Here is a 14,154-nt window from a genome sequence, read left to right as displayed (position 1 = left end):
GCAGAGCGGGATATGGGGCGGCGGGGCGGGAGATGGGCCGGCGGCGGTGGAGCGGGGGAGGAGGGAAAGAGAGAGAGGCCCCAGCGGGAGGGGTGGATCGAGAGGAGCGTGCGTCGAGGGGATCGAGCGTAGGTTTTTTAGTGCGTGGGGGAGGATGAAAAAAAAACCAGCGAAAAAAACCGGACGAAAATGGTGGGACGAAAATAAACCCGGAACGGAGACTACCAACTGAGACATTAGGAGTAAGATTGTGACTATTCGTATTAATTTTTCTGCCAGCAAGGTAAGCATTTTTCACTTTGAGAATGTTTTTCCAGAAAGGAGAGTCATTAAATCCAGGTTTAACTGAAGCTATGATTTGGTTCCGGAAATACTTAGATTTGACAATCTTCTGCCATAACCCCTCTTGTGTTTCTAATTTTCACCACCACTTAGTCATCAAGCTGATGTTTTGTTTTGGCAAATCCAGAACTCCAAGACCCCCTCTCTTTTTTGGATCTACAAATGACCTTCCATTTCACTGAATGATACTTGCATTTGCCGCCCCCTCTCTCCCAAAAGAGACGTCTACCAGATTTGTCAAAAAATAAAATAACAATGTCTTGGTAAAGTGCATAGACCTTGTTAAAGACAATTAAACAATGAATTATGTCTCCCAAAAGAGACGTCTACGAGATTTCTCATGTCTGTAATTCTCTGTACAACCAAGTTCACTCTTCAGGAGTCAGTAAAAGATAATTACAGGCTTGCATCTAAACCTTTTCAAACTTCATTAGTGATTGATAAATAAATAAACCACTTTTAAAGTTTGCATTTCTACCGTTCATGTCCAGCATGGTTCTTCAACATAAGGTGCTAATTTTGTTCCAAAAGGAAAACTTTTTCTACATTGACCCATTCGAAAAATGAAAAATGATTTACAGGGCATATTTTTCGTATTTAGAGTCGCCAAGAGCCAAGTATCGTTCATATGTCCTACATCGTCATTCCTCCAATTCACTTAATACCCCCTAATTAGAACCAATAGGAAGAATGTAATTCCCTTTTTTGCCCCATGAATAACCAGAATAAGTACTACATATTCTAATGTAAACCATTTAAAAAATATTCTTCAAAGTTTTAACATTCTTCAAAGTTTCTACCTATATTTTCATTCTTTTATGAAATTACATATATATAGTACTCCCGCACGACACTTATTTTAGATTGGAGGGGGTACTATTCATGCACTTGATGAATTGCTAGCCCATGCCGCCATGCGGGCTGATGACTAGTACGCATAATTAGTGGCAACAGACCTGAGAAGCATTGGAACAAAAATATGCACGCGTGCGTGCGAATCCACCAGAGTACAAGAGCAACAAATTAATGAATCCAAATCGAATCTCACACAACCAATCTCTCAAGAATCCACTAGCTTATCGACCAACGAACAACAGAAAGAAGAACAAAAGAATGAGAAGCCTCTGCGCATATACAGGCTCAGAAGAGCTTGTACGGGGAGGAGGCGTCCAACGGGTGGATGAGGTAGGTGAGCACCAGCGCCAGGATCATCAGAAAATAGGCAACGCCTTGGTCGACCGAGGATGCTGCACGCATCGACAGGAAACAAGTGAGAGGAAATTCAGAAGGGAAAAACAATTCAGAAGGGAAGATGCTAGAGTTTGATGACTCACCGTCGCTGGTGGGCGCCGGCGCGGGGGCCTGCGCGGCGGCGAGGGCCGGCATGAAGACGGCGAGGACGAGCGCTGCGGCGACGACGAAACCAAAGAGGGTTCTCGCCATGGCAGCCGCGTATCTTGTGAGAATAGATGCCTCTATCTCTCTCCTTGACTCTTTGCCTTGTCCTCACGTTCTGCCGCCTCTTGTGCCATTATATAACCAACCTCCCTTGATAATTGATTGATTATATAACGGCTCTCTCCTCTTTGCCTCTCCTGGAATTCGCTGGACCTCGCTGGGATCGCGATGGCGTCTTGCGCCAGCGCCGGGGCCCGCTCACATGGGCGACCGTTGCCGAATTTCTTTTCCGTCTTTACAGTCTGGATCCTGGATTGAGATTGGCTGTCTATGCGTTCGGTTGTGCTGCGCAATCATCTGGCCGCAGAAACATTCCCGTTTGTTTACTGGTTTGGTTGGACGGGACGCCGAATCAGATTCACTACATGCGAATAGAATTCAAGTTTTTATTAATGCGCATTATATTGCTAGCAAGTACTTGCAGCCTGGGAATACAAAAATAGGAAAATCAAATCACTAGGGCGTGTTTAGTTGCCAACACGGTGGTAGATGGCAGGTCCTGCAAGACGCTCCTTGTGACAAAATTTGTACTAAATTCTAAACGTTTTTTGAAATTCTGAAAGTTTTTTTAAAAGCAAACATTTTTAAAAATTCTGAACAGTTTTTGAAGAGTTTGAACATTTTTTGAAATTTGTGAATTTATGAAAATAGGAAAAGAAACAAAAAATAAAAGACCAGGAAAGGGTAAAGAAAGCAACAACAAAGAGAAAACCGGTTTAAAAATCTTCTACGGTTTCCAAAATTACGAAAAAACGGCATGGAACCTTCGCACAACCGGAACGAGAACCCTCTGCTTACTTTGCTTGCCGCTGCCCACTTGGTTGCTAGCTCGTCCGTGTGCGTTGCAGCGACATTTTCCCACAACATGTGGCTGATGGGGATTTCCATGGTACATAGGCTGCATGAAGTAAAATTCTTATAGTCCGCGTCGTGTTTGCTTGCGCTGGCCTGGCTGAGGAGCTTGGAATTCATGCGCCGCACACCACTTCAAGCAACATTGCCCTAGTTGGGAGGAATGGCCCAAATCCTCGTTTTCACTCGTGCAGGCTCGCGCATGTCAGAAGATGGCAAAGATTTCCTTCTTTTTTGTGGCGGGTCGCATGCGACTCTCACCAACCAGTATGCATGCAACCAAACTACATATGTACGCCTTTTTTGCATGGTTTTTACTAAGTCAGGCCCTAATGAACATGCCCGTTCATCACATCCGACCTCTCAAAATGCATGCAGATAACCAAGCAGGTCCTAAGCGCCGGAACACCCGCCTTTCGCCTCACGGTCAAACAAGTCCATTCGTCTGATTTTCCTTGTTTGTTGTTCCCACAATTCATAAACAGATCGACACACTTCACATGGTTATACAATTGTCGACGTATAAATATATTGCCTAGTCTCTTTTATTAGATCAGTCTTTTAATTGCATTGGCTAAAGCATGCATTTCTACATGGTATCAGAATTAAAAGGTCTTGAGTTCAAGACCCGGCTGACGCAATTAAATTGCAGTCCCCTTTCGGTCCATGTTTAGGCCACGTGAGGGAGAGTGTTGACGTATAAATGTATTATCTAGTCTCTTTCATTAGGTCGGTCTTTTGGTTGCATTGGTTAGAGCATGCACTTCTACAGAGGTAAAAAAATATGTGAACCCATTTACAAATTCGTATAATTGAACTGGTATGGTATTAAAAAATCCTTCACGGTGTTCGATGGTGGAAATCGAGAGCGGTGAATGGCAAATGAACAGTCGTATTGATGGATGAGTTTGGTTAATATATAAGCCTCCAAGAGGCCCGTCACACAAGAGCAACAATATTGAAAGTGCGTTATATCGACTAGAGGGGGCGGGCGGTGAATAGGCGATTTTTATGAATTCTTCAATGAGGAATTTGTAGGTGAGGAAATTCCTTAGCGAAGAACTACTTGCAGCGGAATAAGTACTTAAAAGTAAACATAGCAGAATACAAGCATGGTCATCATGATGAAATGAAGACGAGCACAGAGTACAGAAAGCGTAAACACAAGATAGCACAGGATGAAGACAAACAGACTGAAGAAATTGAACTGAGGAAATTGAGAAAGTCTTCAGTCAAAGTCATCAAACACAGATATGAACAAATGCACAACACAATTATGAGGAAATAAAAGAGTTGAGGAAATAGAACCAGTAAGCTTGGTGAAGACAATGATTTGGTAGACCAGTTCCAACTGATGTCTCAGTTGTACGTCTGGTTGGAGCGGCTAGGTATTTAAACCTGCGGACACACAGTTCTCACCGTATTCGCCTTGAGCTAATGTCACACAGACCTCGCCCAATCACTCGTGGTAAGTCTTCAAGTGACTTCCAAACCTTCACAGACTCGGTCACTCGGCGATCCACAATTCCTCTTGGATGCTCTAGACCATGACGCCTAACCGTCTGGAAGAAGCACAGTCTTCAAAGATAACAAGCGTCGGATCCACGCAGGATCAATCTCTTCAGTGATGCTCAATCACTTTGGGTTTGTAGGTGTTTGGGTTTGGGTTTTCCTCACTCGATGATTTTCGCTCAAAGTCCTCGGAGGATGGGATGCTCTCAAGTGACAAGTGTCAGTTTCTCTCGGAGCAGCCAACCAGCTAGTGGTTGTAGGGGGCGGCTATTTATAGCCTAGGGAGCAGACCGACATGATAAGACATAAATGCCCTTCAATAATATGACCGTTAGGTGGGTAGATATTTTGGGACAGCTGGCGCGTAGCACAGCAACGGTCGGAAATTTGAGTATCAAATTCCTCAGGGCTATCATGTTCCTCATTGTGTAGGCAATCCGCACTGCCGAATTCCTAACTCCCCAGGCAGAACAAATTCCTCAGAGACCAGAAGAACTTCGTCTCTGTCACTGAAGAATATGACTGAATTGTATGAGATTTCCAATGGCTTCACTCGAAGGGATTGGTAGGTGTAGGATTTTGAGTTGAGCATCACATGGAAATTTTTCCTTATTATTTTCTCGACCCCCTTTAACAGTACGGTGATACGTCTCCAACGTATCCATAATTTTTTATTGCTCCATGCTATATTATCTTCTGTTTTGGACATTATTGGGCTTTATTATTCACTTTTATATTATTTTTGGGACTAACCTATTAACCGGAGGCCCAGCTCAGAATTGCTGTTTTTTGCCTATTTCAGAGTTTCGCAGAAAAAGAATATCAAACGGAGTCCAAACGGAATGAAACCTTCGGGAACGTGATTTTCGGAACGAACGTGATCCAGAGGACTTGGACCCTACGTTAAGAAAGCTACCAGGAAGCCACGAGGTAGGGGGCGCGCCTACCCCCCTGGGCGTGCCCTCCACCCTCGTGGGCCCCACGTTGCTCCACCGACGTACTCCTTCCTCCTATATATACCTACGTACCCCCAAACGATCAGATACGGAGCCAAAAACCTAATTCCACCACCGCAACCTTCTGTACCCACGAGATCCCATCTTGGGGCCTGTTTCGGAGCTCCGCCGGAGGGGGGACCCATCACGGAGGGCTTCTACATCAACACCATAGCCTCTCCGATGAAGTGTGAGTAGTTTACCTCAGACTTTCAGGTCCATAGTTATTAGCTAGATGGCTTCCTCTCTCTTTTTGGATCTCAATACAATGTTCTCCCCCTCTCTCGTGGAGATCTATTCGATGTAATCTTCTTTTGCGGTGTGTTTGTTGAGACCGATGAATTGTGGGTTTATGATCAAGTTTATCTATGAACAATATTTGAATCTTCTGAATTCTTTTATGTATGATTGGTTATCTTTGCAAGTTTCTTCGAATTATCAGTTTGGTTTGGCCTACTAGATTGATCTTTCTTGCAATGGGAGAAGTGCTTAGCTTTGGGTTCAATCTTGCGGTGTCCTTTCCCAGTGACAGTAGGGGCAGCAAGGCACGTATTATATTGTTGCCATCGAGGATAACAAGATGGGGTTTTTATCATATTGCATGAATTTATCCCTCTACATCATGTCATCTTGCTTAAGGCGTTACTCTGTTCTTATGAACTTAATACTCTAGATGCATGCTGGATAGCGGTCGATGTGTGGAGTAATAGTAGTAGATGCAGGCAGGAGTCGGTCTAGTTGTCTCGGACGTGATGCCTATATACATGATCATACCTAGATATTCTCATAACTATGCTCAATTCTGTCAATTGCTCAACAGTAATTTGTTCACCCACCGTAAAATACTTATGCTCTTGAGAGAAGCCACTAGTGAAACCTATGGCCCCCGGGTCTATCTTCATCATATTAATCTTCCAACACTTAGTTATTTCTGTTGCTTTTTACTTTGCTTTTATTTTACTTTGCATCTTTATCATAAAAATACCAAAAATATTATCGTATCATATCTATCAGATCTCACTCTCGTAAGTGACCGTGTAGGGATTGACAACCCCTTATCGCGTTGGTTGCGAGGATTTATTTGTTTGTGTAGGTGTGAGGGACTTGCGCGTAGCCTCCTACTGGATTGATACCTTGGTTCTCAAAAACTGAGGAAAATACTTACGCTACTTTGCTGCATCACCCTTTCGTCTTCAAGGGAAACCCAACGCAGTGCTCAAGAGGTAGCAAGAAGGATTTCTGGCGCCGTTGCCGGGGAGGTCTACACAAAAGTCAACGTACCAAGTACCCATCACAAACCCTTATCTCCCGCATTACATTATTCGCCATTTGCCTCTCGTTTTCCTCTCCCCCACTTCACCCTTGCCGTTTTATTCGCCCTCTCTTTTTCGTTTACCTCTTTTTGCACGTCTCTTATTTGCTCGTGTGTTGGATTGGTTGCTTGTCACGATGGCTCAAGATAATACCAAATTATGTGACTTTACCAATACCAACAATAATAATTTCCTTAGCACTCCGATTGCTCCTCTTACCGATACTGAATCTTGTGCAATCAATGCTGCTTTGTTGAATCTTGTCATGAAGGATCAATTCGCCGGCCTTCCTAGTGAAGATGCCGCTACTCATCTAAATAGCTTCGTTGATTTGTGTGATATGCAAAAGAAGAAAGATGTTGATAATGATATTGTTAAACTGAAGCTATTTCCTTTTTCTCTTAGAGATCGTGCTAAAGCTTGGTTTTCGTCTTTGCCTAAAAATAGTATTGATTCTTGGAATAAGTGCAAAGATGCTTTTATCTCTAAGTATTTTCCTCCCGTTAAGATTATCTCTCTTAGAAACGATATTATGAATTTTAAGCAACTTGATCATGAACATGTTGCACAAGCTTGGGAGAGGATGAAATTAATGATACGTAATTGCCCTACACATGGTTGCATGGTTTGAATTTGTGGATGATTATACAAAAAATTTATGCCGGATTGAATTTTGCTTCTAGAAATCTTTTAGATTCGGCCGCGGGAGGCACTTTTGTGGATATCACTTTAGGAGAAGCTACTAAACTCCTAGATAATATTATGGTTAATTATTCTCAATGGCACACTGAAAAATCTACTAATAAAAAAGTGCATGCGATAGAAGAAATTAATGTTTTGAGTGGAAAGATGGATGAACTTATGAAATTATTTGCTACTAAGAGTGTTTCTTCTGATCCCAATGATATGCCTTTGTCTACTCTGATTGAGAATAATAATGAATCTATGGATGTGAATTTTGTTGGTAGGAATAATTTTGGTAACAACGCGTATAGAGGAAACTTTAATCCTATGCCTTATCCTAGCAATTCCTCTAATAATTATGGTAATTCCTACAACAATTCTTATGGAAATTTTAATAAGATGCCCTCTGAATTTGAGACTAGTGTTAAAGAGTTTATGAATTCGCAAAAGAATTTCAATGCTTTGCTTGAATAAAAATTGCTTAAAGTTGATGAATTGGCTAGGAACGTTGATAGAATTTCTCTTGATGTTTTTTCTTTGAAACTTAGATCTATTCCTCCTAAGCATGATATCAATGAGTCTCTCAAAGCCATGAGAATTTCCATTGATGAGTGCAAAGAAAGTACCGCTAGGATGCGTGCTAAGAAAGATTGCTTTATAAAAGCGTGTTCTTCAAATTTCTATGAAAATAAAGATGAAGATCTAAAAGTTATTGATGTGTCCCCTATTAAATCTTTGTTTTGCAATATGAATCTTGATAATGATGGGACTGAATATGATCCACCTTTACCTAGAAGGCGTTCCAAAAATTCGGAGTTTTTAGATCTTGATGCTAAAATTGATAAAAGTGGGATTGAAGAAATCAAAACCCTAGATATTATAAACCCACTATTTTGGATTTCAAGGAATTTAATTATGATAATTGCTCTTTGATAGATTGTATTTCCATGTTGCAATCCAAGCTAAATTCTCCTCATGCTATAGTCAAAATAAAGCTTTTACCAAACATATCGTAGATGCCTTGATGCAATCTTATGAAGAAAAGCTTGAGTTGGAAGTTTCTATCCCTAGAAAACTTTATGATGAGTGGGAACCTACTATTAAAATTAAGATTAAAGATCATGAATGCTATGCTTTGTGTTATTTGGGTGCTAGTGTTTCCACGATTCCAAAAACTTTGTGCGATTTGCTAGGTTTCCGTTATTTTGATGATTGCTCTTTAAACTTGCACCTTGCGGATTCCACTATTAAGAAACCTATGGGAAGAATTAATGATGTTCTTATTGTTGCAAATAGGAACTATGTGCCCGTAGATTTTATCGTTCTTGACATAGATTGCAATCCTTCATGTCCTATTATTCTTGGTAGACCTTTCCTTAGAACGATTGGTGCAATTATTGATATGAAGGAAGGGAATATTAGATTCTAATTTCCATTAAAGAAAGGCATGGAACACTTCCCTAGGAACAAAATAAAACTAACATATGAATCTATCATGAGAGCCACTTATGGAGTGCCCACCAAAGATGAGAATACCTAGATCTATCCTTGCTTTTATGCCTAGCTAGGGACGTTAAACGATAGCGCTTATTGGGAGGCAACCCAATTTTATTTTTTAGATTTTTTTGCTTTTTGCTTCTGTTTAGGAATAAATATTTGTTCTAGCCTCTGGTTAGATGTGTTTTTATGTTTTAATTAGTGTTTGTGCCAAGTTAAACCTATAGGATCTTCTTGGATGATAGTTATTTGATCTTGCAGAAAATTCCAGAAACTTTCTGTTCACGAAAACAATTGTTAAAAATCACCGGAACGTGATAAAATATTGATTCCAACTGATGCTGTTCAATAAACAAATTGTCTAGGTCGTCCTATTTTGGATGATGTTTTGGAGTTCCAGAAGTTTGCGTTAGTTACAGATTACTACAGACTGTTCTGTTTTTGACAGATTCTGTTTTTCGTGTGTTGTTTGCTTATTTTGATGACTCTATGGCTAGTAAAAGAGTTTATAAACCATAGAGAAGTTGGAATACAGTAGGTTTAACACCAATATAAATAAAGAATGAGTTCATTACAGTACCTTGAAGTGGTCTTTTGTTTTCTTTCGCTAACGGAGCTCACGAGATTTTCTGCTGAGTTTTGTGTTGTGAAGTTTTCAAATTTTGGGTGAAAGATTTGATGGATTATGGAATAAGGAGTGGCAAGAGCCTAAGCTTGGGGATGCCCATGGAACCCCCAAGATAATCTAAGGACACCAAAAATCCAAAGCTTGGGGATGCCCCGGAAGGCATCCCCTCTTTCGTCTACTTCCATCGGTAACTTTACTTGGAGCTATATTTTTATTCACCACATGATATGTGTTTTGCTTGGAGCGTCTTGTATGATTTGAGTCTTTGCTTTTTAGTTTAACACAATCATCCTTGCTGTACAAACCTTTTGAGAGAGACACACATGATTCGGAAATTATTAGAATACTCTATGTGCTTCACTTATATCTTTTGAGTTATATAGTTTTTGCTCTAGTACTTCACTTATATCTTTTAGAGCACGGTGGTGGATTTGTTTTATAGAAACTATTGATCTCTCATGCTTCACTTAGATTATTTTGAGAGTCTTAAATAGCATGGTAATTTGCTTAAATAATCCTAATATTCTAGGTATTCAAGAATAGTAAAAACTTTCTTATGAGTGTGTTGAATACTAAGAGAAGTTTGATGCTTGATGATTGTTTTGAGACATGTAGGTAGTGATATTAAAGTCATGCTAGTTGAGTAGTTGTGAAATTGAGAAATACTTGTGTCGAAGTTTGCAAGTCCCGTAGCATGCACGTATGGTAAACTTTATGTAACAAATTTGAAACATGAGGTGTTCTTTGATTGTCCTCCTTATGAGTGGCGGTCGGGGACGAGCGATGGTCTTTTCCTACCAATCTATCCCCCTAGGAGCATGCGCGTAGTGCTTGGTTTTTTATGACTTGTAGATTTTTGCAATGAGTATGTGAGTTCTTTATGACTAATGTTGAGTCCATGGATTATACGCACTCTCACCTTTCATACATGTCACTCTTGGTTCATTGCATATCCCGGTACACCGCCGGAGGCATTCATATAGGGTCATACTTTGTTCTAGTATCAAGTTGTAATCATTGAGTTGTAAATAAATAGAAGTGTGATGATCATCATTTTCTAGAGCATTGTCCCAAGTGAGGAAAAAAAGAGAAAGGCCATAAAAAAAGAGAAGGCCCAAAAAAATGAGAGAAAAAGAGAGAAGGGACAATGTTACTATCCTTTTTACCACACTTGTGCTTCAAAGTAGCACCATAATCTTCATGATAGAGAGACTCTTGTTTTGTCACTTTCATATACTAGTGGGAATTTTTCATTATAGAACTTGGCTTGTATATTCCAACAATGGGCTTCCTCAAATGCCCTAGGTCTTTGTGAGCAAGCAAGTTGGATGCACACCCACTTAGTTTCTTTTGTTGAGCCTTCATATATTTATAGCTCTAGTGCATCCGTTGCATGTCAATCCCTACTCCTTGCATTAACATCAATCGATGGGCATCTCCATAGCTCATTGATTAGCCTCGTTGATGTGAGACTTTCTCCCTTTTTTGTCTTCTCCACATAACCCCCATCATTATATTCTATTCCACCCATAGTGCTATATCCATGGCTCACGCTCATGTATTGCGTGAAGGTTGAAAAAGTTTGAGATTACTAAAGTATGAAACAAATGCTTGGCTTGTCATCGGGGTTGTGCATGATGAGAGCATTCTTGTGTGACGAAGATGGAGCATGACTAAACTATATGATTTTGTAGGGATGAACTTTCTTTGGCCATGTTATTTTGAGAGGACATAATTGCTTAGTTAGTATGCTTGAAGTATTATTATTTTTATGTCAATATGAACTTTTATCTTGAATCTTTCGGATCTGAATATTCATACCACAATTAAGAAGAATTACATTGAAATTATGCCAAATAGCACTCCGCATCGAAAATTCTGTTTTTATCATTTACCTACTCGAGGACGAGCAGGAATTAAGCTTGGGGATGCTTGATACGTCTCCGACGTATCTATAATTTTTGATTGCTCCATGCTATATTATCTTATGGTTTGGACATTATTGGGCTTTATTATTCACTTTTATATTATTTTTGGGACTAACCTATTAACCGCAGGCCCAGCCCAGAATTGTTGTTTTTTGCCTATTTCAGAGTTTCGCAGAAAAAGAATATCAAACGGAGTCCAAACGGAATGAAACCTTCGGGAACGTGATTTTCGGAACGAACGTGATCCAGAGGACTTGGACCCTACGTCGAGAAAGCTACCAGGAAGCCACGAGGTAGGGGCGCACCTACCCCCCTGGGCGCGCCCTCCACCCTCGTGGGCCCCATGTTGCTCCACCGACGTACTCCTTCCTCCTATATATACCTACGTACCCCCAAACGATCAGATACGGAGCCAAAGACCTAATTCCACCGCCGCAACCTTCTGTACCCACGAGATCCCATCTTGGGGCCTGTTCCGGAGCTCCGCCAGAGGGGGCACCCATCACGGAGGGCTTCTACATCAACACCATAGCCTCTCCGATGAAGTGTGAGTAGTTTACCTCAGACCTTCAGGTCCATAGTTATTAGCTAGATGGCTTCCTCTCTCTTTTTGGATCTCAATACAATGTTCTCCCCCTCTCTCGTGGAGATCTATTTGATGTAATCTTCTTTTGCGGTGTGTTTGTTGAGACCGATGAATTGTGGGTTTATGATCAAGTTTATCTATGAACAATATTTGAATCTTCTGAATTCTTTTATGTATGATTGGTTATCTTTGCAAGTTTCTTCGAATTATCAGTTTGGTTTGGCCTACTAGATTGATCTTTCTTGCAATGGGAGAAGTGCTTAGCTTTGGGTTCAATCTTGCGGTGTCCTTTCCCAGTGACAGTAGGGGCAGCAAGGCACGTATTATATTGTTGCCATCGAGGATAACAAGATGGGGTTTTTATCATATTGCATGAATTTATCCCTCTACATCATGTCATCTTGCTTAAGGCGTTACTCTGTTCTTATGAACTTAATACTCTAGATGCATGCTGGATAGCGGTCGATGTGTGGAGTAATAGTAGTAGATGCAGGCAGGAGTCGGTCTAGTTGTCTCGGACGTGATGCCTATATACATGATCATACCTAGATATTCTCATAACTATGCTCAATTCTGTCAATTGCTCAACAGTAATTTGTTCACCCACCGTAAAATACTTATGCTCTTGAGAGAAGCCACTAGTGAAACCTATGGCCCCCGGGTCTATCTTCATCATATTAATCTTCCAACACTTAGTTATTTCCGTTGCTTTTCACTTTACTTTTATTTTACTTTGCATCTTTATCATAAAAATACCAAAAATATTATCCTATCATATCTATCAGATCTCACTCTCGTAAGTGACCGTGTAGGGATTGACAACCCCTTATCGCGTTGGTTGCGAGGATTTATTTGTTTGTGTAGGTGCGAGGGACTCGCGCGTAGCCTCCTACTGGATTGATACCTTGGTTCTCAAAAACTGAGGGAAATACTTATGGTACTTTGCTGCATCACCCTTTCCTCTTCAAGGGAAAACCAACACATTGCTCAAGAGGTAGCATACGGTGTTTCCTATGACTCAAGAAAGAGAAAATGAAACTACGAAAACAAAAGTCTTCATGCTCCATGTTCCTCGAATGAATACCAAGCCTTCAAGGTCACACCAATTTCTTCACTTTCAAAGTCTTCAGAAATCCAAAGTCTTCAGTCGAAGAACTTCATTTTTAGGGGTCGACTTTCTCTGTAAATACCAAACTCCTCATAGACTTATAGACGTGTGTACACTCATAAACACATTAGTCCCTTAACCTATAAGTCTTCAATACACCAAAATCACTAAGGGGCACTAGATGCACTTACAATCTCCCCCTTTTTGGTGATTGATGACAATATAGGTTAAGTTTTCAATGGGGATAAACATATGAACTGTAAATACTGATATTGAGGAATTTGATTGCAAGATATAGAAGAACTCCCCCTGAAGATGTGCATAGTGAGGAATTTGCTTTTGAAGGAATGCACACTTGAAGAGTAGAATCATGGAGATCTCCCCCTATATCTTGTAATTCATACACGCAGTTGACATATAATATGAAGAATTTGAAATGCATGATGAAATATGGTGACTGATGTAATTCAGCATGCGTGCATAAACGTTAATGGCGAATAAGCATGCAGAAGAGCTCAGCAAAAGTATCAGGCCACCATAGAGTTTAAGTTTACAACTCGATCCAGCAAAGTTATCAGAAGAACGAGAGTTGTAACTTAGAAAAAAACGCCCATATAAGATAGACCCGCTTGAAGACTAACTCAAATTTCTCCCCCTTTGTCATCAAATGACCAAAAGAATCGAAAATGAGGACTAACGCCCCTGAAGAATATCATGTTGATGGAGGAGCGCCAGCGTTGTTGGGGTCATTTGTTGTTGTAGGGCCTGCCGCAGTGTCGTCCAAGTCTTCATGCTCGTCGGTTTCGCGCGATGAAGAATATGAGCTGGCCACCAAGGAAGGAACCTTGACCTTCTTGTATTTCTTCGGTGGAGGAGCAGACCAGTCAAAATCTTCCTTGAGACCCATTTTCTTCAGATCTTCTTCACCATATACATGAGACAGAATAGCCCAGGTGCGACCGAAGACTTCATGGAGGTAGTAATGGTTTTTCTTCATTGCATTATGTGTAGCAGTCATGTTGTGAAGAATAGAACCAAACTGACGCTTAACCCATTTATGGTTTCGATCCACCTTCTGGTGAAGACTAAGGAGCAGCTCACGGTCAGTCATCACTCGTGGAGTTGTGGCCTGCGGAGTAGACTTGGGTGCATTGGCAGCAGAATCATGTGTGGCAGAGTCATCATTGGTGGAATAAGATACGCTTTGCGAAACTGACCATCCAATGGACGAATGCCTTCATCAATAACAGC

The 14,154-nt window shown here is 40.8% G+C and overlaps 1 protein-coding gene across 1 annotated transcript; it reads right to left on the bottom strand.

Moving 5' to 3' along the window:
- Nucleotides 1–1,302: 1,302 nt before the first annotated feature.
- Nucleotides 1,303–6,739, bottom strand: LOC109747563 (arabinogalactan protein 16). The gene is made up of 3 exons (XM_020306601.4): nucleotides 6,626–6,739; nucleotides 1,677–1,704; nucleotides 1,303–1,589 (listed from the first exon to the last, which is right to left on the bottom strand). Exons 1-3 carry the CDS (start codon nucleotides 6,737–6,739, stop codon nucleotides 1,483–1,485), a joined length of 249 nt encoding a protein of 82 aa, XP_020162190.2. The 3' UTR covers nucleotides 1,303–1,482.
- Nucleotides 6,740–14,154: the final 7,415 nt, after the last annotated feature.

The sequence above is a fragment of the Aegilops tauschii genome, chromosome 1 (assembly GCF_002575655.3).
Source record: "Aegilops tauschii subsp. strangulata cultivar AL8/78 chromosome 1, Aet v6.0, whole genome shotgun sequence".
Lineage (NCBI taxonomy): Eukaryota > Viridiplantae > Streptophyta > Magnoliopsida > Poales > Poaceae > Aegilops > Aegilops tauschii.
This window is presented reverse-complemented; position numbering and strand designations above follow the sequence as displayed.

Bases quoted from the DNA above. Each gene is read 5' to 3' on its own strand.
- LOC109747563 (XM_020306601.4), bottom strand. From the start codon at position 6,739: ATGACAAGATTCAACAAAGCAGCATTGATTGCACAAGATTCAGTATCG. The intron at 1,705-6,625 runs GTATTATCTTGA...GCCGCCGCGCAG, and splicing joins TGGTAAAGTCACATAATTTG to GCCCCCGCGCCGGCGCCCAC. The intron at 1,590-1,676 runs GTGAGTCATCAA...CGATGCGTGCAG, and splicing joins GCCGGCGCCCACCAGCGACG to CATCCTCGGTCGACCAAGGC.